Here is a 25800-nt window from a genome sequence, read left to right as displayed (position 1 = left end):
GAATTTTGATAAAATTGTGTGTTGAAAGAGAAGAAAGGAAAATATATGTAATTATTGTATGTGAGTTGTGACGTTTTATTCATTACACCACTCTTTACAAAACTTCTCAAGCAATAAGGGAATGTCACATGACGCATACATATGGTCTAAATATAAAATAATGAACCAAAATCCAAAATCCAAAATCCTATGATACATGACACAAACCAACGAATATATTGGATACCGTAACCCGATAAAGTGGGCCCCACAGTTACATGGTTGTTAACAAACCCACATTAAGTGAGCCCCACTGAAAACTCTATAAATACAATGCTAGTTGCACTTTACTCTTGCTTTAAGAAGCAAACTCTCTTTAAAATTTTAAGTTTTAAGTTTTTAACATTTAAGATTTGAAATGGTGGGAGCTTCTCTTACCGCTTCCAAGTCTCCAGCCACCGAAACAATCAAATTTTTATGTAGTTTCGGTGGCCGGATACTCCCGCGGTATCCCGACGGCAAGCTGCGGTACTATGGCGGTCAAACACGCGTCCTAGCCGTTGCGCGGTCTATATCTTTTTCGGGTTAGTTATCAATTCGTTATCTTTGCGGCGGAACATGGTGAGGGTAAGGGGTGGGCCCCGAGCAGTGTAAATTAACCTGTTTTTCGTCGAAAATTTGTATACTGGAAAATTGAGCCCGCCCCCCTTGTTACTGATATTTTCTTAAAAGTACTATTTGAGTCTGTCCCTAACATTTTCGTCCAAGCTTTACCACTAATCTTTAGATTGAGCTTACGGGTGTAAACAAGTCGAGTTTGGCTCGTTTTGACTTGCGAAACTTACGAGAGCTCAAGCTCGACTTTTTTGTACTGAGTCATTTATTTTTTTCAAGTTCAAGTTCGGTTGTACTCGGCTCATTTATTATTTATTAATTAGCTATATTATTTTTATATATTTTGAAAAAAAAACTTAAAATAGCTCGGCTCAAGCTAATTATTAATTAATTATACTTTTTTTATAATTATTTTTATATACTTTGAGGGAAAAAAACTTAAAATAGCTCGGCTCAAGCTCGGCTATACGGTAAAAAATTAATAAATCAAAGTCTAGAAAAGTTAAAACCTAAAAATACAAAATAGACTCGTTAAGGCTCGACGAGACTGTAACGAGCTCTATTAGAAGCTCGGGCTTAGCTCGCTTCGAGTTTTTTAATTAATTAGACAAATATATATTGAGTAACTCTCATTTGAGTATTTGGATATTAAAATGAGATTTGCTTCTGATTTACAGAATTGATGATCAAACTCGGCGAATTATGCGGGAAGCCGGTGAGCTTGAGGTGCCAATTACCGACGGAGGATCTAGACGCGCTTGTTCGCATAACGTCTAACGAGGATCTAGCGAATCTCGTTGAGGAATATGATCGAACACCTATTAAAATTAGAGCGTTTTTATCGTCTCCGACTCTGACTCCATCCTCCGCCTCAGTGTCTGGTTCAGGTTCGGGTTCTAGCTCATCCACCAACTCCCCAGCAACGACGCCAAAACTTCCGTTCTACTATAACAAATGCGCGGGAAAACTTCCTTGTTATGCTTACGGGATTTTAACCGGTGTTGTCTTGTTCCGAATGAAAACTATTGGCAACATGGTTCCGGTTATTTGAAAGGGGGAAACTATGTTAATAATATTATTAATATTTCTAATAGAGGCAAGACATGTGTTATTTAAATGGTAAGATATAAATAGATATGTTACCATTTAAATAACTTCTGTCAAATGATGAAAGTTCAAATCATATGAAAAAAAAACGCTTATAAAAAATATGATGTATGAATGGACTGTGTATAATTTTATTATTCGGATATGTGTTTCGTACGGTCCATTGGCAATGATTCGACGGACGAAAACAAAAAACTTTTAAAGTGCGTTATGAATTTCCTTCTTGGTGAATTCATCGACGGTTTGATCTTGTTTTGTGTCATCTTATACGTCGTTTTCTTTATTAACTATCACTGTTTGTCGCCTCAAACTCTCAATAATCTCATCTAATACGCCAAGTCATTATTCTCTTCTCGTTTTTCTATAATAATCATGGCAGAGCCATAGGCAGCTTTAGGGGAACGGGTTCGGCCGAACCAGTACATAATTTTGTTTTAGTGTTATATATTAGTGTATTTTGACATCGAACCCGTAGAAATTTCAACATCGAACCCGTAGAAAACCCAAAATCTAAGTGATAAACAATCGGCCATCCTTCCATCGAAATTTTCCAAACCCGTAGTAAAAAGTGTCTGGCTACGCCACTGAATCGTGGGTAAACGTTATCTTCGATTTCCATTATGAACATCATTCACACTCGCTCAATTTCTTTATTTTTACTTCATTGCTAACCTTGGAGTGATTTGGTGCAAGTAATAAGATAAATATGATTGTAAGATGGCTTTGGGTAGGTATTCATGAGTATATACCCGCTCGTATAGGTTTTGGGCGGTACCAAGGTGGATGGGGCGGTGTTCTTTTTGAAGCATGATTTGGGAAACATCGGGAATTGCATCTACCCGCGTCTAAACTTACAAAATTGCATATTCTCCAAAAACGCAAGTTTTTAATACACATAACTTAGGAAAAATGCAGTTTTATAAGTTTAGAAGGGGATATATGCAATTGTCACTGGTTTACTCAGTCCCGTTGAATTCACATTCGGGTGAAGGATACGCGAGTGGTTGTGACGACTGTCGACGTGCGACCGACAATCGGGAAATGACCGTTGGTATGATAAACGTGAGTTGGGCAACCTTATTAACAAAAATGTTTTATAACTCTTAACAGGTGTTTCTAATTTACTACTACTATATTGTTGTTTTAAAGATTCATGCGTTTTTTTTAATAACAAGGCAAAAGAAAATATGAACCAAATACAAATTGTGAAGTTTTTAGTTAAGTAAATACAATAGATACACGGAAATAAAATATATACATCGAAAAATATACAATTGTCAAAAAAAAAAACAAAACAAAATATTGATGAGGTGACATTTATGGTAAATACATGAACATAAAGTAGATGCACGGGATCATTTTACGTATTTTTAGTGGCAGAAGCAGGACGTTACGAATATTCAGTATTTGTTTGTGTCACTTGACTATCAAACTTTGGGCCCGGTTCGGGTTTGGTCTGGTAAAACCATGCAAGTACAAAGCATCATTGTAGTTAGAATCACAGCCGGCTATGAGGCAGGGCCAGGTGGTCGAACGACCCGGCCCAATACCCGATAGGCACAAATTTTATTTTATTTTTAAATCATATATGTTTTTTTGAAAAAAATTATGTATTTTTAATGTTTAAACCCAATTACTCAACATTTTAGGTCTAATTTTCTTTTTTGCCCTTGACCCAATATTTTTTTATGATTCTCGAAGATGACGCTGGTTGAAATTCATTAGAACAACACCATCATATGAGGAGTCAATTGCATTTCTAGGACCGTTATCCAATGGGGCCTGAAATAATATTGATGGGTTGATGCCAATTGCCAAGTATTATTGTATGGTGGGTTTTGCATATTGGACTTTTGTAGTAGATAACATTTGGTATCTTAGCTAGTTGTTAAAGGAGAAAAGGATTGCTAGCTAGTGATAACAAAGTCATATTTGGTAGGATTGTCATATTGCAATAGGTTATACTCTATTTTGGCACTATGGTAATTGGTAAACATGGTTAAATGTTTATGTCCTATGTACCGGTGTTGGCACGATTGGTGTGATGGCGTTAAAACACATACGTGACTGTGGGGTGAAAGAGTCGATCAAGAGCGGGAGCTGCTAGATGGCTATACGATAGGAGCGACACTGATATTTGCTTAATGAGAATATTACATTAGAATGTTGTTACCAACGAACGAAACCCATAAGCTTCGTATCGCAAATAATAATAATAATAATAATAATAATAATAATAATAATAATAATAATAAAGTCTAATATTGTATGTAATCACTAACAGATCACCAACACGTAGGTTAAACCAGGAAAAAAGGACATTCACTGAAACTATATGTGGGTAGTTCCCAAAGGACCACCAGAGCATCAACGCGATTAAGATTAAAGATAAAACTATAAATATAATTTTTTATTTTTTTATCGTTGTTGGTGTGACAAATTCTAGTGGACAGTCTCTCTCTGAGTAGTCACTAGTTCTAAAAATACGATTTCGGATAAACCAGCCTAAGCTTTTTCGACATTTGTTGGTAGGAATCATTTTGCAAGGGGTGTTCATTGGGTAAATTTGTGTCAATATTGGTGACTGTAAACACTACTCTAACATCAATTATTTTCAAATGAATTAGCCGATTTTTCACATTCGTTGACGTACCTCTTTGTTTTGTGGTAATTGGTTTGTTACAATTGATCGTATCGGAATTAAAATCGACCATTCATATACTAAACGAGGCTAGGAATGCAAGTCAATCATTTGCCATCCATATGGCCCTATGAAATCAATAATCATACTTCATTGCGGTCTATAAACACTCCTCCCGGGTAAAGAAATCCTGGGAGGAAAACAAAACGAAAAACTAAATATTAGTTATATGGTTTTAAGCCATAACTTTACAATTACGAGACAAGGCCCATAAATAAGACAACAAACGAATCAGGTACTCTTTTAAATCCCTTTACGAACCAAAAATAGCCTTATTTCAAGATATCCAAATGATCCACCAGATAAAATAATCGTCTCGAACACATCTTTTTCCATCAATATCAATCAATCATGCCCAGTAAAATCCCACCGACAGCAAAGCTATAAGTAGGGTCTGGGGAGGGTGGGATGTAGGCACACCGTACCTCTATCCAAAGGAATAAAGAGGTGGCTTCCAGAGAGACCCTCGGCTCTAAGTACATGTGTATGAAGCAAAATAAAGGAAATCAAAGTTTAACAGTTATATAAAAACTACTACTAATTATAATAATATTAATAATAAGATCACAGTTTAACAGCTATATAAAAGCTAATAATAATTATAATAATAATAATAATATATGTAAGGGAAATACCATTATGGTATGTGACCTAAATAAGTTAAGTCTTTTTCCATCAATATATATTAAAATAATATTAAACAACCAACTTTAGGTCATGTGGGGTTGGGACCAAACCACATAACAATCATCAATTATACACCTTCCAATCAAACTAAAAAACTAAGATAAACATAAACCTATGAAATTGACATCCACAGGAATGACATGTATGATTTATTTATCTATTTACTTTGGTTTAAATTGTTTTTTGTCTTTTGGCATGTTCACTCCCATGATTCTCGTTGTGATCATCATTTTAAAGTTAAATCCAACCTTCTTTTTGGTTTGTTGTTAGTCATGTCGATTCTTTTTTCCTTTTTGGTTAAATGGTTAGTGTATTCATGCATTTACGGAAAATTTATATAATAATGTGTATAAAGTAGAGGCACGCAAACTGGTTGTCTGGTTCTAAACCCTAAATTGGTTTGATTTGATTTGGTCAACAAAAGTCAAAAACGATTTATGACCAATTTTGGTTCGGGTTGCAACTGATTTCTTGACCATTTTACAATCGATTTTTTTACTGGTTTGATTTGGCTCGTTTTTGACCAATTTTGGCCATTTTCGGTTTTGTTAACATGTTTGAAACCAGTTTCGGTATAGAGAATTAAAAACCGGTTCCAAACCTGCGACGTCATTTAGTTTCAGATCAGGTTCTATATAATTAGTTCCAAACCAGTTTGGTTTCGATTCGATTTTCGAGTTGGTTTGATTAACCATTTTTACCCCACCTGTTGTATAAACTAGGTTTTAAATTTGATGAAGAATTATTTTCTAATTTGAATTTCAATTTTGTTTGAAACTTCCACTTTTAGTTCATTTTTCTAAAACATTATATTTGATGAAGAATTATCTTCTAAATTGAATTTCAAAAGTAAACTAAAATTTTATCTTTTACTTATTTATATTATTGTCATGTTTGATCTCTTTTATATTTAATATAACTTAAGGACTTAAGGTTAGAAATTGTTTAATAAGTTTGATTATGGTAAAAATAAACATCTTTGAGGTTTTTTTTAACTAAACCATTTGATTTGTTAAATTTTTTATTTTAATCACCGAGTTTTTGAGACATTTGATTGCTTTCATACCCGTATCAAAATTGACTCGAATTTTATTCATCTTATAGTGTAATTACATAGTATCAAAAATATACTAATTGAAAAGGATATTTGTCTATCTATTTTATTTAAATTATTTAAAATCCTATTTTTCCAAACAATACTAAAAAAAAATATAAAAAACATTATCTATAATCTTCTTTTGGGACGGATATCATATGCTTTGGATACATGACACATTATGCATTATACATGGATCACTTTTTATCTTATCATCGTTCATCATCACCACCACCACCATCTACATATTGCCATATTCTTTGAACCTTTAGTATACTCACAATTGCCAAACATCTCCTCTTCACAAAGGTAACAAAACATCTCATGTTCAAGTTTAAGATTTACATAAATGTTTTCTAGATGATAAAAAAAACATGTTGTCATGATTAGGTTAACGGGTGTAAACGAGCCGAGCCAAGCCAAGCCCAAGCTCTCATAAGTTGTTTTTTCCAGCTTAGGCTTGAGCTCGGTTTGTTTATTTATTATTAATTAATTAATATACTCTTATAATTATTTTTATATATTTTGAGAAGCAAAAACTCTTAAACTAGCCTAAGCTCGGCTTGAGCTTGTGTAGTACCTTAAATGAGCTAAAGCGCGGCTGTTATAATGTAAAATTAAGGGTTTGGATCAAATACAAATAAAAATGACTTTTATCGTGAAAAATGTACAAATAACTAGAGTAATTATTATTACATTATAACGTTTGAACTACAGTAATCTCATTTATTATTGCACTATACCATTTTTTTAACATAGTTACTATAGTTCAAAATTGTAATTACTCTAGTCATTTGTATGTTTACTTGTTTAGTATGTTAATTTTATTTATACCGGATCTCATCACGTGAAATTAATACATAGAAGTCAAAAAGGGATAAAACTAAAAAATATTCTATGAGTTCATCTCGTTTTGAGCTTTTAATCAATCTGAGCTCAAGTAGCTTGTGAGCTAAATTGATCCAAAGTTAGGTAATGGCGGATAACAAGGAGTTGAAGGCGGAGTTGGAACAAGTTATGGTGACATCACCGCCATCGAGAGGGTTAGCACGGCAAGGTAGCATCACGAACAACTGCTTATGTTCTCCGGCCACACACGCTGGCTCATTCCGATGCAGGCTCCATCGTTCGCCTAGCGGCATTCAACGCACCAAAAGCATTAGTTCTAAGACAGATGATCATAATGAAAAATAATGATCATGATTTGTTTTTTTTGTTCTATTCTTGAAATCAAAGTACATGTAAGCGGAAAACAAAAAAAAAATCATGACATGTACTGTGTTATATAATGATTAATTTGGTATTTTGTTTTACTCCTTTTAAGGACCTATGAAGACATAGGGATTTAAGGATTCATGAGAGTTTTAATTAGGGTTGCGAATGAGGCAAGTTGAGCTTGACTACTTTCACGTAAGCTAAAACTCGATTTGGTAGCTTAACTAATATCTTAATTACCAACCAACTTGTTGATGAAGTCGGCCCATCCCAAACCACCTTGTTTGAGTCGGGAAAAGCCCAACATTCATCTAGCTAATCTGTGTTCTTGTCAAAGCTCTGATACCAATTCAAGTGGTGAACTCAAAAAACGAAAACCTACCTAATTGGGTACGGAAATTGAGGAGGTGATTGTTAGCCAATTTCAGATAAGTTTATTTTTGACCCACAAGTTGGTGGTGTTTTGAGTTAGATAATAACAAGTTGGTCATATCCTATTAATTCATATTTGAATCTAACAAGTTTAGGTTAGCTTATATAAACCAAGTTATAATTTAATACTGTTATCAAGTTTTTGATCGTTTAAAATCTCTTAGTTAATAAACACGTGGAAGTTCTTTTGTTTCTTGATCGTGTTCTTGGTCAAGGCTATATACCGCCATCCTTAGTTTGGATAACATGTTAAATCATTACAAAATTCAAATGGTTATAAACTAGAAAACTTGCTTAATCCCGTAATCGCGAATCAACTTGTTGATGAAGTCGGCCTAACCCAAACCGCCGTGTTTGGGTCGGGAATTAAGCGCAACATAATATTTTTAAACTCATTTAATTAGAAATATTTGGGCCCATTTAAATGAGAATATTTGTAAAGTCTATAAAGCCCAGCAGTACACGGATAATTCACTATTGGGCTTGGATATTGTATTTGTATGGGCTGGTATAGAAGGAATGGAAGTCATATTCTTAAGACTTGAGCATATTTAATAGCCCCAAATCAAAATCTATTGTTCGGCCCAACTTGAAGTATGGAGGTAGAGGTGCACAAATCGGGTCTTTTAAAAAACCGATTCCGGGTTTGGTTCCGGTGATTTCTTTGAGGAATTCGGAACCTGGTTAGTACTTAGTACGGTTTTGGGTCAGCTCCAGAATCGGGTTTTATGCCTAAGTCTATACGGAGAAACCAAACATGATAATTTTTCATTATTCGGCTCAAGCAAGAATAAAAATAACTAATGGGTATTCAATTTCAGCATGTTAGATATTTGGTGAGGTTTGGCCGGGTCAGCATAAGATTAGGGTGATTATAGTAGAAACCAATGTTGTAAAAGTAGGTTTCCAAGGCCGAGTAATCCCCGAGTACTCGCTACAAGGTATGTCATCGAGGCGAGTTTCTTTAATTCCGCCTAGTTACCAAGAATGACTAAAGGTGGTCAACCTTAGTCAGAATCGCAACTAGTCGGTGAACTTGAGCCGATTTTGGCATAAAAAAGTAAAACGTAACTCGTACTTCTTTAATACTAAAGAATAAATATCATTTTTTTACTTAATGACTAACAACTTTTAGAATAATTTATTATTTAAAAATGTTTTTCTCTTAATTATATTGATCTTTACCTTTTTTGTTATAAATATTAGTAAATTTATGATATTTGACTTCTATATAATGTCCAAAAACTAATTTTTCTTTATATTTAGCATTTCCGAGTACACCTACCTCCCAACGGCTGCCTAGAGTCCGTCTAGCGAATTTTACAACCTTGGAAGAAACTAGAAATGATGGAATTAGTATTGGGCTTGAACTACACATGTTTCAGTGGGCTGTTAAGAATTTGGTTTGAGCATGAAACTTGTCACTAGCCACCACACAATAATATAGTTGGTGGACCTACTTTAGTGACGGATCCAGGATTTTCATTACTGGAGGCAACAAATAGATTAAGTTAGAACGGACTAGGAGATGTTAGTTCGAAACCAGTCGGGTAAAAAATTTTTCATCAACTCATTGCAAATTCCGTGAAGTATGAAACGACTTTAATTGATAAAAATAGACAACCAAACCAAGATAATAAATATTTTAACCATAAATAAGTTTGGTGATTTAAAGGTTTTAACCTCGTAAATTTGACATTTACCATCAAAGGATAACATCCAAAATGAATGATTGGCTCATTAAGATAGACACATAAATTTGTAAAGAGACCATGTTTATTAATGAGAAAGACATCAACAATACTTAAATTATAACCAAGTTATTTTTAACAAGTTTTTAAACGTAACGACTTTTTATATTTCTAAAAAAAAGAAAAGAAAACCCGTCTTTTTTTGTCGTGGTGTTACGTTTCTAACAAGTTTTTAAACGTAACGACTTTTTATATTTCTTTTGTTTTTTTATGATTAAAGTAGTTAATATAGTCGTTATGGACTCTTTATACTAGTGGTACTTTCTTTTCTCCTTGGTAAAGCTTGATAATGTGGGCATTCATTGAGGTTCGAGTGTATCAGAATATCAAGTTACGTTGATAATCACTTGTTCTAGGATGGTCCCTGAATATTCGGTTTTTCGACTATAAACTCGAAAAGTTTTGTTCCTTCTTTTTTTTTTTCTTAAAAAAAACCTATTTATAAATAAAAATCAACACAAAAAATGTTTCTTTTAATTTGACTTTCCCCAAAATATTTTTTGGAAAGAAACTACTACCCCAAACCATGAACCCGAGTATTCAACCGTACAAAAAAATCAAAAAGTAAAACCGACTAACCTTACATAAAGACACTCTTGAAACACACGGAAGAAAAATCACACTAAACAAAACATAACAGGAGGGAAAATTCGAACGAAGCCATCTTCCATGGAACGACCCGAATACCCGTTACACTATACTACAAACACAAAGCTACCTAATCATCATAAAAAACTTCAATTGACATCATTTGAAAACTATTTTAAGTTATGATAATTCGAAAGAACTACACTTTACAATATTAAAAAAAAATTATTTCTTATAAGCTAAATCTTTAAAAAGTTCTTTAATTATTTTTTTTAACGTAAATCAACTTTTAAAACAGATGTAATAAACATTTACATTACAATGTGAAAAGTAAATATTTTTGTAATGTAATATTCATTACACCTATGTTAAAAGTCGAGTCGTGTAAAATTATTGTTATTATTATTATTATTTAACCAAAATATAATGCATATAATAAAAGAAATTTAATTATTAAATGATTTTTTTAGTTTTCACAACCCAAAAACTTTCTTAAAATATTCGTCCCCTATGCATAATTTAAATTTATATTTTAATATGAAAACACTATTGAACTTTTTTAGAAATTAAATCACAATGAAACTACTAGGAAGATGGATAATTTGTAATTACCTTAATGTTTGTTTTCAAAAAAGTTAAACGTGTCGTAAGGGTGTGTTGGGTAGGTCCAAAGTTTGCCATCTTGGATGATCGGTCTATCCAACAAACCGCGTTTACAAGGCTAAGTCTTCTACGTAATGACCAAAATACCCCTACATGAGACCATTTCTATCCTATAGTTTGACCAAACTACCCCTCAACAAGTTGTGTTCATTTGATAAAATGTAGTATATATAATAATTATTAAAAAAACACAACCACTTAGATTTCACACTAATACTGGTGTTCATATACGAGAACGGAGGCAATCAAATGACTCAGGAATTATCAATTTGATTTAAATGATTCAAATCATTGATTCAGTCGGCAAGTTTAAAGCTTAGTAATTTTGTTCATAAAAACGTTATTGAACTGAAGATTTAAACAAGTCGTAACCCTGATTATACTAAACCATATAATATTAAACAAGGATTTTAGATAGACACAATTAAGTTAGAGATGCAGATGAATCTTTTTCTTAATTTCCTTCATCTTTATCTCGAAAATTCATTCCATTGCGGCGTCGTATTTTCTCCTACCTTGTGGGTCATCTTTGTGTCGGGTGTGGATGTTTCGACTTCACTTTCATTGGATGGTCCAATTTAAACCGGTCCAAACCTCTCAATTCAATTGGACGGTCAGATTTAAGCTAGTTCAAACATCTAAACCATTTGATATTTGATGCATAAAGTATTAAAATCGAATAGTCTAATTAACTAACTAAAAACCAAATCTTAGTACTAAAACATTTGTTACATTCACTTAAATCACTCTAAATTTACAAGACTGGCGACTTAAATCATACGTTATGATATTGTTTCCGTCTTAAAACCAAGATAAATATTGAAATTGAAAACATAAACATAATTGGATCCTTTTATTTGAAATGAACGAGAAACATAAATAATTAATATGTAATTTACATGATAAGTAATCGTATATAAATCCTATACAACAAATACAAGTCTATATACATATATAGAAAACACTAGTCATGCCTAATAAAACCCTGCCAATAATAAAACTACTGATAGAGTCTAAGAAACGTATGATGTAAGCTAGCCATACCCGTATTCCAAAAATTCAAATTCTGCTTTCAGAAAGACACCGGCTCCAGAAACCAGCTAAATAAATTAAAAAGTTAATTAAAATATAACTCTTCAAATCTTTTTGAAAAAAAAAACACAACAAGGGCAATTTGGTCAATTCCAAAAACTATTCTTTATCATCTCCCATGTATTAATGTATATATACCACCATTCATTTCATTCTTATGTATATCTATATATATCTTCTATATTCATATTCATATGAGTAATTTACAGGATACATAGAGATAGAAGCCAACACAACACAATCCAACTTACCCAGAAATTAACTCAATTCATCTTCCATTTTTCTTCAACTTTTTATATTATTATTATTATTAATATCAATTTTTTCAATTTTTATTAATTTCACTCTCAAAGATCATATATATTGGTGGGTTTTAAATCTTGAGAAGATTAAATTTGGGATCACCCTTTGATTATTATTATTATTAATAATCAATTTGGGGTGATCAATTTAATCAATTGATAGTGAATTTGGGAGGTTTGACTTTTTATGGCGGTCAATATTGTGGAGAAAGCTTATTTAATGGCAGAAGGTGGATCAAGATATTGCTCTAAGAAATCAGATGATATCTGCAGTAATATTTGTGATGAGGTAAATTTAAAAATCTACTTAGTTAAGTTGATATTATTATTATTATTATTTTACTTTTTTTTTTGTATTTGTGACAATTTTGTGACAAAAAGGCTGTGAATTATTATTATTATTATTATTTTGTTTAATTAGAACAAATTATAAGTTTTTGTATCATTGTTTGTAAATAGGTTTACTTGTAATAAAAAAATATTGTTTTTTTATCCGAACCTGACATGAAATTTGCGGGTTTGGGTTTAGTTTAAACGCGAGTTAAACCCGCCAAGTTTAACTAAACGGGTTTGAGTTGAACCCATGAAAACATTTAGCTAAACAAGTTGTATTCGTGCCAACCAGACGGGTTTGTGGCTGACATGTTTATTTATTCTTTTAGTTTTTTATATATGATTTTATATAACAAATTAAACCATCTGGGTAACTTATAATTTAAAAGTTTAAATTTCAAAAATTAAATTGGTATGGTTTAAACATAATTGCTTAAAAAATAAAAATTATATGTAAATTTAGAATTTTAAAGTATTAATATGAAAACAGTTAAATAATTTAATTTTCGGGTTAAACGGGTCATGTTAAAGTCGGGTTATAGAGGCTGCAGATGATCACTCTTTTAGTATTTTTAAGTGTTTGGATGTATAAAAGTGGATTATGTTTATTAACCAAAATGTACATTTTGATTTGCAGGATTCGGGTCAACCTTCGGCTCTATCGCGAGTAAAATGCATTCTTCGCGGGTTAGATTTAAAAGCCCTGATCTTCATATTTGTGTTGACACCCTCGATTATCTTCTCACTATACGTTCACGGTCAAAAAATCTCATACTTTTTACGCCCGATATGGGAATCACCTCCAAAACCATTCCACGAAATCCCACATTATTATCACGAAAACGTGTCGATGCAAAACCTATGTAAGCTTCACGGATGGAAAACCCGAGAGTTCCCTAGACGTGTTTTTGATGCCGTGTTGTTTAGTAACGAGGTCGATCTTTTAACAATAAGATGGCACGAGTTGTACCCGTATGTGACCGAATTTGTACTACTAGAATCAAACTCGACATTCACCGGGGTCCCAAAACCGTTAGTGTTTTCTAGCAACCGTGACCGGTTTAAATTCGTTGACTCGAGGTTGACTTACGGGATGATTCCTGGGAGGTTTAAAAAGGGGGAGAACCCGTTTGTAGAAGAGGCGTATCAACGGTTAGCGTTGGATTATCTTATTAAAAAAGCCGGGATCGAAGACGATGATTTGTTGATAATGTCGGATGTTGATGAAATCCCGAGCCGACACACGATTAATCTTTTAAGATGGTGTGATGATATCCCGCCCGCGCTACACCTTCGGTTAAAAAATTATTTATATTCATTTGAGTTTCTTTCGGATAATAATAGCTGGCGGGCTTCGGTTCATAGATATCAGTCGGGTAAAACGAGATACGCGCATTTTCGTCATTCAAATGTGATACTGGCGGATGCCGGGTGGCATTGTAGCTTTTGTTTTCGACACGTTAACGAGTTTATATTCAAAATGAAAGCTTATAGTCATAGTGATAGAGTGAGGTTCAAGAGGTTTTTGAACCCTAGTAGGGTTCAAAATGTGATATGCAAAGGGTCCAATCTTTTCGATATGATACCCGAGGAGTATACGTTTAAGGACATTATCGGGAAAATGGGACCTATCCCGCATTCGTATTCGGCTGTTCATCTTCCGCAACATCTTATTGAAAACGCGGACGATTATAGATTTCTCTTGCCCGGGAATTGCATGAGAGAAAGTGGTTGACCTAGGCCTGACCCGAGCCCGAAGGTTATACGAGTACACACTTAGTGTTTATAGAGCGGAATGAGTTTCGTGGATTTATAGTGATTGATGTAAATATTCCTTAGTTCTATTCGTTTGTTTGTTTGTTTGGGAGGTCGTGGCTCGATGGTCATACTGTTTAGTACTGACCGTTGATCCATGTCTCCCTTATTATAAATTAGAAAATTTTGAGCCGAGATTGATATATTCTTTTATTTATTCAAATTTGTGTTTCGTTGTGTTTGTCATTTTGATCACGCCTCGTGTACAAGTACCAAAGATTAATCAAGAAAAGTATGTTCATAACATGAACATTTAGTGAAACATGTCTTGAAATAGAAAAATACAAAATCATGATGATGTTGAACAGTTAAAACATTAGATGAATGATGACCAAAAAGTTTTTACCATAAATAGATGTGTATCATTATATCCGCTTAAGTTAGAATGTCAATGTCTTGTCGTGTACAAACCTGAACTGTTTATGAAGCCTTTTTATTATACTGGTCACGTATATGATTTTTTTTTTTGTTTATTTATTTTAAAAATGAGTTAAGTTTATGAATTTGAAACGATTCTAATACATGAAGATGAAGTATTTCAAACAATTTTTTTATTAGGATATATAATTAAAATGTTTCTTTACATAGTAGATAAGAGGATTGATTATGTGGAGAATAAAGAATCTGATCATCTTCGTGTGATTTGAGGTTGCCATGTCTTGAGATGATAAGTTTATTCTTCAAAGAATTTGGAATCACGGAAACTGGCATTGTTTGTCCAACTGGAATTTATATATTTTTTTTGTTGTTATTATTATTATTATTATTATTATTATTTTTATTATCATCAAAAGGCGTTACTTAGGAAAAAGCCAGGGGTGCAAATGAGTTGAGCCGAGCTCGGGCTCGGTTCGTTTTAACTTACATAGAGCTCAAGCTCGTTTTCTATTTCTAAAGCTCAAGCTCGGTTCGTAAGTTGTTTTCGAAGCTCGAGCTCGTCTCGTTTACTATTTCTTAATTACTTTTTACATATTTATAATTATTTATTTTTTTTTCAATTGTAAATAAATTTATGTATAACATAATATATATATTAGTTAGTTATTTTGTCACAATATTGTATAGATTAATTAATAATTATAAAATATATATAATAATATAGTATAAAAATTATATTACTGTCAAGCTCATGAGCCGGATCGAGCTCGATAAGTGAAGCTCAGGCTCGGGCTTGTTTATTAAACGAGATTAGTTTTAGGCTTAAACTCAAACTCGAGCTCGTCTAAGGTTGGCTCGATCAAGCTTTTTAATAAGTCGATCTCGAGTAGCTTTGCTCGTTTGCACCCTAGGCAAAACCACAAGGATCATCCGTATAATTAACTGATGGGTGGGTAATAACCATATGTTATGGTTTATTCGAGACAACCGTCAATCTCCCAAGAACATAAGAGAAGAAGAGAAAATAAACCCAAATAATAATTCTTTCTTATTCTTTTACTTAAAAGAGATTACAATATATAGGAAAACAAAAGACATAAAAATATAAAAAGATAAACGATAAGGAAACATAGTTTGACTACATTGAAAACTAAATAAAAGATAAACTTTAATAATAATAATAATAATAATATTATAATACGATCGTATCAATTCCCGGCCCCTTGAAAACGTCCTTGTCCTCAAGGACGCAATGTCGTTGCCATGGTGGTCGCCACTCGAGTCGTACACCGACAAGTGGGGCGGTCTCAACGTAGCACCACGGTGGCCGCCATTCGAGTCTTCTGGTATTATTCGGGCCAATGTCAACGGACCACCACAAGGGGTGCAACACGGGTCGCCTTGTTGTACCTTTTAACGGTGTCGGTGCCAACAAGCTAATTGTATTGTTGTAAATTTGATTGGCATCTTTATTAACCATCAAATTACAATTTTGTTGCTTATAATTACCAGTTACATGCCCACCTAAGATCGCATCCCCCAATTCTTGAGTAACTTCCTCATTAACAATGGTTTCATTATCAGACTTGGCAATTGCATTGATGGGACTAACGTGAAATTGAGTAACCATTGCTGTAGTGAAATCATCCCAGGTGAGGAAGTCTGAACTCCGAAGCCAACCATTGAACCACCAGAATGGTTCATCATCGAAGGATTCAATGACACAGGGAAACCACTCGTCGCCATATATCGCGTAAAAGAGAAAATATCGTTCAGCTTGAGAGATCCATAGGGCGGGGATAGATCCGGTAAAAAGAGGTAGTTGTGGATGCTCCCACAAGAGTTCTTCCAAAGCCATCTAGGCTTAGGCTCAATGAAAGCACCGATTGTTACGGTTTATTCGAGACAACCGTCAATCTTCCAAGAACATAAGAGAAGAAGAGAAAATAAACTCAAATAATAATTCTTTCTTATTCTTTCTCTTAAAAGAGATTACAATATATAGGAAAATAAAAGACATAAAAATAGAAAAAGATAAACGATAAGGAACAATGAAAACTAAATAAAAGATAAACTTTAATAATAATAATAATAATAATAATAATAATAATACGATCGTATCACCATACGAGCTGATCGGACCGGGAACTAGTTATAATACTATTTGTAATCAACGTGTGAAAGCTCATTTGGTGTCGATGTGAATGGGTCATCACACTTTTTGTTGATTTTAATAATAACTAAAATACTAATTATCATTATCAAACAGAAAATCACCATAAGACTATTAAGAGTCAACTAAGCATGAGAATATGCCATTTAAATCAATCCTTTTCAAAATGGCCATCAAGATTGCAACAAACCGTGTCGTCTTACTTTTCGTCGTGACCGTCACTTTCGCAATAAATTTGTCACGATCTGGTTGGTCTAGTCGCAATCGCGATTATTACTTTTGTTACTCATTGTCTGTAACAAAACTACCTTTTTAAGCTTTAAGTAACTAACTTTTATTTCCTTTATCATTTGATGCAATTGCATACTAAACCCGTAAAACCATTGCCACGCCACCTTTTTTTTTACCGATTACGGTAAAAAAAAAGGTACCGTCACATCATCTTTTACACGTAACAACACGTATAAATCGTCTGTTACATTTTGATACAACAAACCTTTACATTACCTATTAATTCTGATATATCTTGCTATTTACACAAACCTAATGTAATAGCATCAGTTATATATATACATACTGCCAGTAAGCATGAATATAATTTTACGGTTTAAGAAGTTTGTTACCGATTTAACAAGGGCATTTTTGGAAAAAACCACATCACGTAGAGCCTTATGCTGCCTGAGCGGGGTGGTTTAAACCATCGGTTGAAGAAGAGAAAGAAGGTAGCCATATTTCTACACGGGACCCGCCAGCACCAAGCGCTGCCTCAACCACCTGAGGGGAGATTACTCTGAGGACACAACCGTAAGATTCCAATATCTCACGGGCAATGGTTAACCCTGCTACGAAATTCCATGTCATGTTGTCTTCAACCATGCCTTTCGATAAAAGATCCGCTCCAAACGGTGTAAGCGAATGCATTTGTGTCTGTACAATTAAATAAGCCTGTTTTTATTTAACAATACCAATAAGTTGAGTATGAGTCGGCAACAGTCAACAACTTAACATACCATGTAATGCATGTCAGGTCCGTCATCATCGATTATGATAAGAACGCCTCCAGCTGGCGCTGAGATGGACACGATCTCAATCATTCCTCCAATATTTGTACGCAATAACGCACCCTCGATTAAGTTGCTTAAAGCCTGGCGTAACGCGGGTTCTTCAACTGCAACCTCCAACGATTCGGGTATTTCACATACTCGTATGATGCGTTGTTGTTTATGAGCCAGTGGTTTGAGTGCACCCACAAGATCAGAGAGTACATCAGATGCATTGCATGGTCTTTTTTACACGAAAATACAAATATTAGTCTTTTTATTTATTTTCAAAAAAAAAACAAGCATAAGTTTTTAATTATTGGTAGGGCTGTCCAAATGCTCGTCGCTCGCCGCTCGTTCGTCGTTCGCTCAAAAATTGCTCGAAAAATGCCCGTTCGATTTCGGCTCGGTTTGGAAGTGAGCCGTTCGGCTCGGTTCGGTTTAAAAACAATCCAAGCACGAGCAAAGCCTCGCTCGGTTTGCTTCGGTTCGTTTTGCTCGAATTATTTTTTATTTATTAGTTTTATATGTGAATTTTATGAATATAGATAAAAGTATACTATTTTTTTAAAGTTTTTAATTTTTCAATCTTTTATGTTGAATTTAAAGTTCAAATTTAAACCATAGCCGCTCGTTTTGTATATGTTTTGTTGTTAACTTTAAGTTTTATACATTTTAAAGATGGAACTTTAGACGATTTAGAGTTGAGAGTCTTGAATTAAAGATATTTTGAAGTTTTAGAAATTTAAAATTGAAAACTTTGTATGAAATCAAGCAAAACCAAGCCGAACCAAGCCACTCGGTTTCAAACCGAACCAAGTTCAAGCATAAAGATATCGCTCGTTTCCTTAAATTCAATCAGCTCGGTTCGGCTCGCTTTCAAACCAAACCAAGTATGCGCATGTCCGCGTTCGGTTTGGTTCGGTTCGTGAACAGCCCTAATTATTGGAGCCTATAAACCATACCTTATCTTATGATTTAACAAAGGTGCAAGTGCCATAGGTGGCATGGGCATTTCCGAGTCTCCAGATTTTGAAGAGAGAGAGAATGGTCCGCCATACTCATGTCTCGTGGGGGTAGAGGTGTCATTTGAGAAGAAATTGGATAACTGAAACCTCGTTGACTCGTGAGCCGATTCGTCTATTTTCGTTAGGTTTTCTTCATTGTAGCGAACTATATTGTTCTGAAAGAAATTAAAAACTATTAATAAAACCAATAAATATTTAATATTGACATCGAACTATCAAAGGCATAAGCTCATTGAAAATATGCAGCCTACTCTTAATACAGAATTTATTTAGCTTTATTTACTATCAAATGGCAAATATGATAGATTTAGCGTTTTTATTAAATAAATATAATTATGATATATAAAGTTTAGAAAAAAAAATATATATATATATATATATGAATATGAAATTTTGAGCTTTTGGGAGAATATACACGCATATGAGTGTGAAATTAGTCCTTTAATATATATTCCATGCAAGAGCATACCTTTGTCATATGAACAGCGTCTTGCAGTTGTTGAAGAGTCTCTCTCATACCATCGCCTATTACCATTATGTCCTCAACAATATCATAAGGAATCTACAATAACATATTCAAGGAGTCAAAAAGGTAACTCCTAAAAGATATAACAAAATTGACAGAATATTAACAAACTTTGGCACACACTGACACACCTCATTTTTCTTCATATTGGCGGATAACATTTTGCTCAAAGTTCGAATGCTAGAAAGTGGACCACGAATCTGTAAAAAAAAGACTAACAATCATAATATTGTCTAAGAAGTTTTATGCCCATAATATCGATGAACAAAGAATTCTAAAGTGCACATAATAGAAACATTACTTCATATTATTTTCCTTAAGTTTTAGCATCCAACTTTTCATTATGCATATTATATAAATTCAACTTGTAACTTAAAACTGATTTTAGCAACCACCCTCATTTTAAGTATTTTATCAGGAAATTGATGTCATTTGTAACTAGGCTGGTAAAATTGATGATAAAATGTGCACTGATTAGATATAATCAATAAAAAGTGTAAAGGTAATTTCTAATTCATGCAGTTTTATAGTCAGTAATGTGAAATAGGTGTATAAAGTCTTACTTGCTCAACCAAATTACTCATCCTAACGTTGTTTTGCCATGAGGATTGCTGAAGTAACATTGATTTCTGTGAAAAAAACATACACACATTAGTACTCGTCTTAAGATAGTTTCAAACTAAACTAATAGAGCAGTCTTAGAAACATTTGGTTTATAATATTAAGCATAATCAAGAGTTTCAATTAATAAACTAACAATAATATTTCACAGCATTAATCGCTCCACAATTAAAAAACACCACCACCTCTCATGAACAAAACCACAACTCAAATAATATAATTTTAACCAAAACATTCACAAAAAAATGCCACGGTGATTGCAAAATTGAAGATTTGTAAACTATCCATGATTTTTTAATAAATACCGATACAATTGGAAGTATTGATTTAATTTTAAAAACTTTGTTCCACAATTTCATAATCCACATTTTCAGTTTTTTAACTTAAAATAACTTTGGATAAATCCTGGAAAATTTCTAACTGTAACACAATAAATCACTAAATTAGTCATTTACCTGATCCATAACATACGCCATAGCAACAGAGCGGGATATGTTTATTGCATTTAATCTCTGTTCAGCAGAAAAGTTGTGCAATTCCAATGTTCTATCTACAAAATTTTGAAATTCCCATGATTTTGAGATTGCATATGGGTACACTGCATAAGTATCCTCAGGTGATGAGCCTTGTTTTGCATCATCTTCTTTTTGTATTTCTAGTTTTGGAATTTCAGCAACCAAAAAACCGACAACAAACGGATGTTTCACCATAGGGAAAACCAAAGTTCGACACTCAGGAATAAATTCTGCCTACAATTACATTAATATGTATCCTAAATTGAACAAAGAACAATCAGAAACAAAAAAAACGTATATCCTATTCTAATGAACGAAGAAGAGTTGCATGAATATGCATCCTAAACGCCACCTTAGATTGCATGAAAAACTGTACCTGTTGTTTCAAGAGTGAAGCTTCTGCTGCTCTTAATCCTGTTGGGATACTAAAATCACTGATTAATATTAGAATATCAGACACATTCCTTCCAGGATAGACAGTAACTCTGCGCAACTCTAGCCTGTCCATAACATAACTACCAGCTGGTCTCACATAAACCTGAATGTTAAATGCATGCTATCAGGATTCAGATTGAGCATTCAACATCAGAATAAGGTAATGTTAAAAAGCAACAAGCTAAGATGCTCCTTAAGATTTATCAATCTTCTAGTAATGAAGAAAAGCACCATCTCCATATAAATGCTTTAAAATAGCCATAACAAACACAATGCACAACACACAATCACAATTTGCTTCCTGTGATGGTTCAAGGCTTCAAGGAATTCAAAGATGACTTATATCTGTGAAACTTTCAACATACTCAATTGTCAGTCAGCTAGTTTTGTGATGGACACCAAAACATAAGATAAAATTTATAAAATAGGCAAATTGACAAAAAATATTTCCCAAATAGGCATTAATTATTTCCTTTCTAAGATAGGCATGACCAATCATGTGTTGACACATAAGCCGCTTAGGCACCAAATGGGGTAGCATGGATATAATGTAAAAATGATCTGGCAAAAGGAAATTCTGACATGTGTCACGATAGGGACACAGAGAAGCCTAAACGACAATGAAAAAGCTACGAAGGGCACTCAGCACTGGAGCTGCCACAACCACGTAGTGACCTGCTCTTCAGCGTGTGGGATCCAAATGAGCTTAATTGTGCGAATTTTGGGCGTCTTTGGAAACTGTCAAGGCTAAGAGAGTGCCAAATCATCAGCGTGTGGGATCCAAAGGAGCCAAACCACGCGACTTTTTAAGTGTCTCTGGAAACTGTCTAGGCTAAGCAAGTGACCCATCCACGTGTGGGATGTAAACGAGCCTAACCGCCCGCCCTTTTAGAAACCCTCCAGGCACTTTCATAGCCTTTTCATTGCATTTTAGGCTCCGCTATAGCCAACCATTGAACGTGCCAGAATATCATTTTGCCATGCCACTTTTTACATGGTAAACCGTGCCGGCCCATTTTGTGCCTAAGCGGCTTATTTGTCAATACATGATTGGCCATGCCTATTTTGGAGAGAAAGTGATTTCATGCCTATTTTTAAAATCTTATTAGGCAATTTGTCTATTTTGAAAATTTTTCCAAGACTTTAAAAAATTTCCAAATCGTTATCTTGATACCTTTAACCACTAATATTGCAAATCCTAGGCTAAAATCAGGTTTCCTATTCTAGCTCTAAATAAAGTCTCTTACCAAACCAATGAAATGCACCTACATAATCAATTAGGTTTATGATTCTAACTCTAACTGAAGTTTGTTGCCAAATCAATTAAGTGCAGCTAGTATAATGGTGCAAATACTTCACATGTGAGTTACAAACTTATAATTGTAAAACTTTAAACACACAATTGTCAGCCAGTTAGTTTTGTGATAGAATTTCCAAATCGTTTGTTTGATACCTTTAGACACTAAAATTGCAAATCCTAGGCTACAATTAGGTTTACTATTCTAACTTTAACTGAAGAATTTTTACTAATAAAATAGCAAGATCACAATAGGTCACAAATGAAGAAATAGTTATATCTATGTTACTCAATTATACAAAGTAAACCTCATAATAATATTACCGATAACAGAGCATCGGATCCACAATCCGACGAAACAAATCCATTTGTTCAACACAAAAGCGTCTGGAAATCAGAGCTCGGAAGCAAGATAGCCTGATACATTTAGCACTAATATTGCAAAACCTAGGCTACCATTAGGTGCATCTTACCAACTCAATCAAATGACATCACAATAGCTCACAAATGACTCAATTATACACAATAAACCTAATAAAATCATCAATTCAATCACAATAGTCTTATACCTTTACCACTAACATTGCAAACCTTAGGCTACCATTAGGTACATTATTCTTACTGTAACTGAAATATATTACCACTTCAATCAAATATATCAAATAAATGAATAACAACATGACGACAGCTCACAAATGACTCAATTATACACAGTAAACCTAATAAAAACACCAATTCAATCAAATAACAAACAGTCATATGTATATTGACTCGACTATACACAGAAAACCAATTAAAATCACCAAATCAATGAAATAACAAATAGTTATATGTGACTTAAATCTATTACCACTCCAATCACAATAGTCTGATAACTTTACCATTAATATTGCCAACTCTAGGCTACCATTAGGTACATGATTCTTAATGTAACTGAAACCTATTACCAATTCAATCAAATAACAGCATCACTACAGCTCACAGATGACTCAATTATACACAGTAAACTAAATAATATTACCAAATTCAATCAAATAACAAGTAGTTATATGTAGACTGACTCAATTATACACAGTAAACCTAATAAAACCACCAATTCAACCTAAATAACAAGTAGTTATATGTATGTTGTGACTCCATTATATGTATATCGACTCAATTATACACTAATATCACCAATTCAATGAAATAACAAATAGGTATATGCCTATATGTATGTTATTAAACTCAATTACACATATATTAAACCTAATAATAATAATGATATTACCGATAAGAGAGCATCCGGATCCACAATCCGCCGAAACAAATCCATCTGTTCAACACAAAGCGTCTGGAAATCAGCACTCGGAAGCAGAACCGATTTACTCTTCCCGTTCTTCTCAATCCGCTGCGCAAACTCCACCGGAGACGTTGACGCGTTACGTATAGCAGCTGCAATAGCTGAAGCTGACGCTACCGTGACGTCATCATCATCATAATCATCATCTTCGCACTTGTTACTGTTACTGTTACCGTCATTACTATCACTAATACTTACGTGACGGAGAGTTGAACCGATGCTAGGGTTGATGCAGTGTACGGCTGTGGATGATGATGATTTGTAGTGGAATTGACGGCGGAGATCGGTGTGTTGGTGTAGATTATGATGAAATTGTGGTGTGATTGAAGAGAGTATCATTATTAATAATAATAATAATAATATTATTATTATAGAGAGAGTGAGTGAGTGAGTGACGGTTATTATTGGCCGGAGAATTCTGTTACGGCGGTGGTTGCCGGTTTGGTATAAGTGGATAGGGGTTCACGGTTATTGTGGACATAGCATGTGACAGGTGTCACAAAAAGATAGTTTTCCTTTTCTTTATTAATCTTTTAACTTTTTTTACAAAACTAGTGTTGTGAAAGAAATTCACTCTACTCTAGTACACGTGTCGTAAATTGACTACGTTTAGAGGTGCACAAATATGTTTGGATTGAAATTGATTCGGTTAGGTCAATAAAGGTCAAAATCGGTTTCTTGACAGGGTTATGATCGGTTTCGGTTAAAGTGTTAACCGGTTTTTGCTATGTTTTGGTTTGGAAACCGGTTTTGGTGAGAAAAATTATAAACCAGTTTCGAACCTACGGTTTCGTCGGTTCTAAACCGGTCTCTACATAATCGATTCAAACCGGTCCGGGGGTTTTAATTTTCGGCTTGGTTCGATTAACATGTTTATTTGCTCGTCTCTAGCTACGTTGGTACTTTTACTTTAACAACATCTGAGACTACCCTTAGTATTCAAGTGAGCAATTCTGAAACGAGGCACCAACTGTCCACACTGGTTTTGATGCTCAAAACATTACTCACTCAAAAACACCATCAATGAGAAAACTCATCACCATATGAAAACCCTATTGAGTCAGGTTTCCAATCCGAGACTATAAAATCCCAAGTTTAATCATCACCCACATATCATTTGAACAAAAGGGTAATTGCAAGCTATGTTGGTACCCCAGGACCATTCGATGTGGGCGACAAAGAGCTCGGAAAAGGGGCGGTGATCCCTTGGAACACCGTCGAGGGGCAGTCAAGAACGGGGACATGGGCTGGGGCGGTGTGGGAATGTTGGGCGACATAGGTGATTGTGGTGGGGCCCTTTCCAATCCCAACAATTATATGACCGTTTCAATAAAAAAAAGTTTTTTATTTTTATTTTTTATACCATTTTCCTCTTTATATACCCATCTAATTAAGCCCACACTACAAACATCTCATTCTTTTCTATAAATTTATAATCGTTCTCTATAATATGGATTCCGACTCAACACTAAACGCTGATAAGAAACTTGCTAATTTATTAAAAACACAAAAAGGAGAAACGAACAATAGTCTTCGATTGAATTTGGTTAAACATTTTTGGAGGAACAAGCGAACAAATAACGACGACTAAAATAATTGTGGTTTTTTTGTTTACTTTGTGTTTAATGATTTTAAATTTATTATTATTTACCTTTTATTTTATTATGTTTTTTAAATTAAAAAATAAATTTTAAAGCCCCTCAGGTGGGCAAACCACATAAAGGCAACATGAGCTTGGGGTTTTATAGCCTAGTGTTCATGTATCGGTGACGTTGCACTGTCAAGAGGCTTTAACAACGAATGGTTTAAATATCGAAGATGAAACACCATCTTAACTTTACCACTTTACCATTATAGAATGTTTCTTATTCCCAAGAAACATAAAAGATCGTACAGGCCACTAATATTATTCGCATGCGACATGTAAGGTACCTCTAGATCCATGGCAAAGAAGACAAGGTATGTTTATAGCTTGTTTGTTAATGTTTTATTTATTTAGGGGGGTTGTTTGAGATTTCTTATACGATCTCTTTATGACTTATAGTTATAAGTTACAAAGTTGTAAATTA

General features: G+C 33.8%; 2 protein-coding genes and 1 long non-coding RNA gene across 3 annotated transcripts; 2 read left to right on the top strand and 1 right to left on the bottom strand.

Moving 5' to 3' along the window:
- The first annotated feature begins 367 nt into the window (after window positions 1-367).
- On the top strand, window positions 368-1903 carry LOC143593838 (uncharacterized). The gene is made up of 2 exons (XR_013146207.1): window positions 368-563; window positions 1272-1903. It is a non-coding gene; the product is annotated as an uncharacterized LOC143593838 (long non-coding RNA).
- A 10213-nt stretch (window positions 1904-12116) lies between these two features.
- LOC143593840 (uncharacterized) lies at window positions 12117-14509 on the top strand. Its single transcript, XM_077073330.1, has 2 exons — window positions 12117-12517; window positions 13199-14509. Exons 1-2 carry the CDS (start codon window positions 12416-12418, stop codon window positions 14294-14296), a joined length of 1200 nt encoding a protein of 399 aa, XP_076929445.1. The 5' UTR covers window positions 12117-12415; the 3' UTR covers window positions 14297-14509.
- Window positions 14510-17271: 2762 nt separating this feature from the next.
- Window positions 17272-24163, bottom strand: LOC143593839 (chloroplast sensor kinase, chloroplastic-like). Its single transcript, XM_077073329.1, has 9 exons — window positions 23660-24163; window positions 21034-21195; window positions 20598-20891; window positions 20085-20150; window positions 19653-19721; window positions 19465-19557; window positions 18933-19150; window positions 17938-18211; window positions 17272-17854 (listed from the first exon to the last, which is right to left on the bottom strand). The coding sequence occupies exons 1-9, from the start codon at window positions 24068-24070 to the stop codon at window positions 17597-17599; spliced, it is 1845 nt and encodes a 614-aa protein (XP_076929444.1). The 5' UTR covers window positions 24071-24163; the 3' UTR covers window positions 17272-17596.
- Window positions 24164-25800: the final 1637 nt, after the last annotated feature.

Source organism: Bidens hawaiensis, unplaced genomic scaffold, assembly GCF_021521415.1.
Source record: "Bidens hawaiensis isolate Kalapana, Puna unplaced genomic scaffold, B.hawaiensis_p1.1 tig00042853_1, whole genome shotgun sequence".
NCBI classification, from domain to species: domain Eukaryota; kingdom Viridiplantae; phylum Streptophyta; class Magnoliopsida; order Asterales; family Asteraceae; genus Bidens; species Bidens hawaiensis.
The sequence above is the reverse complement of the archived record's forward strand: the minus strand, read 5'-3'. Positions and strand labels throughout refer to the sequence as shown.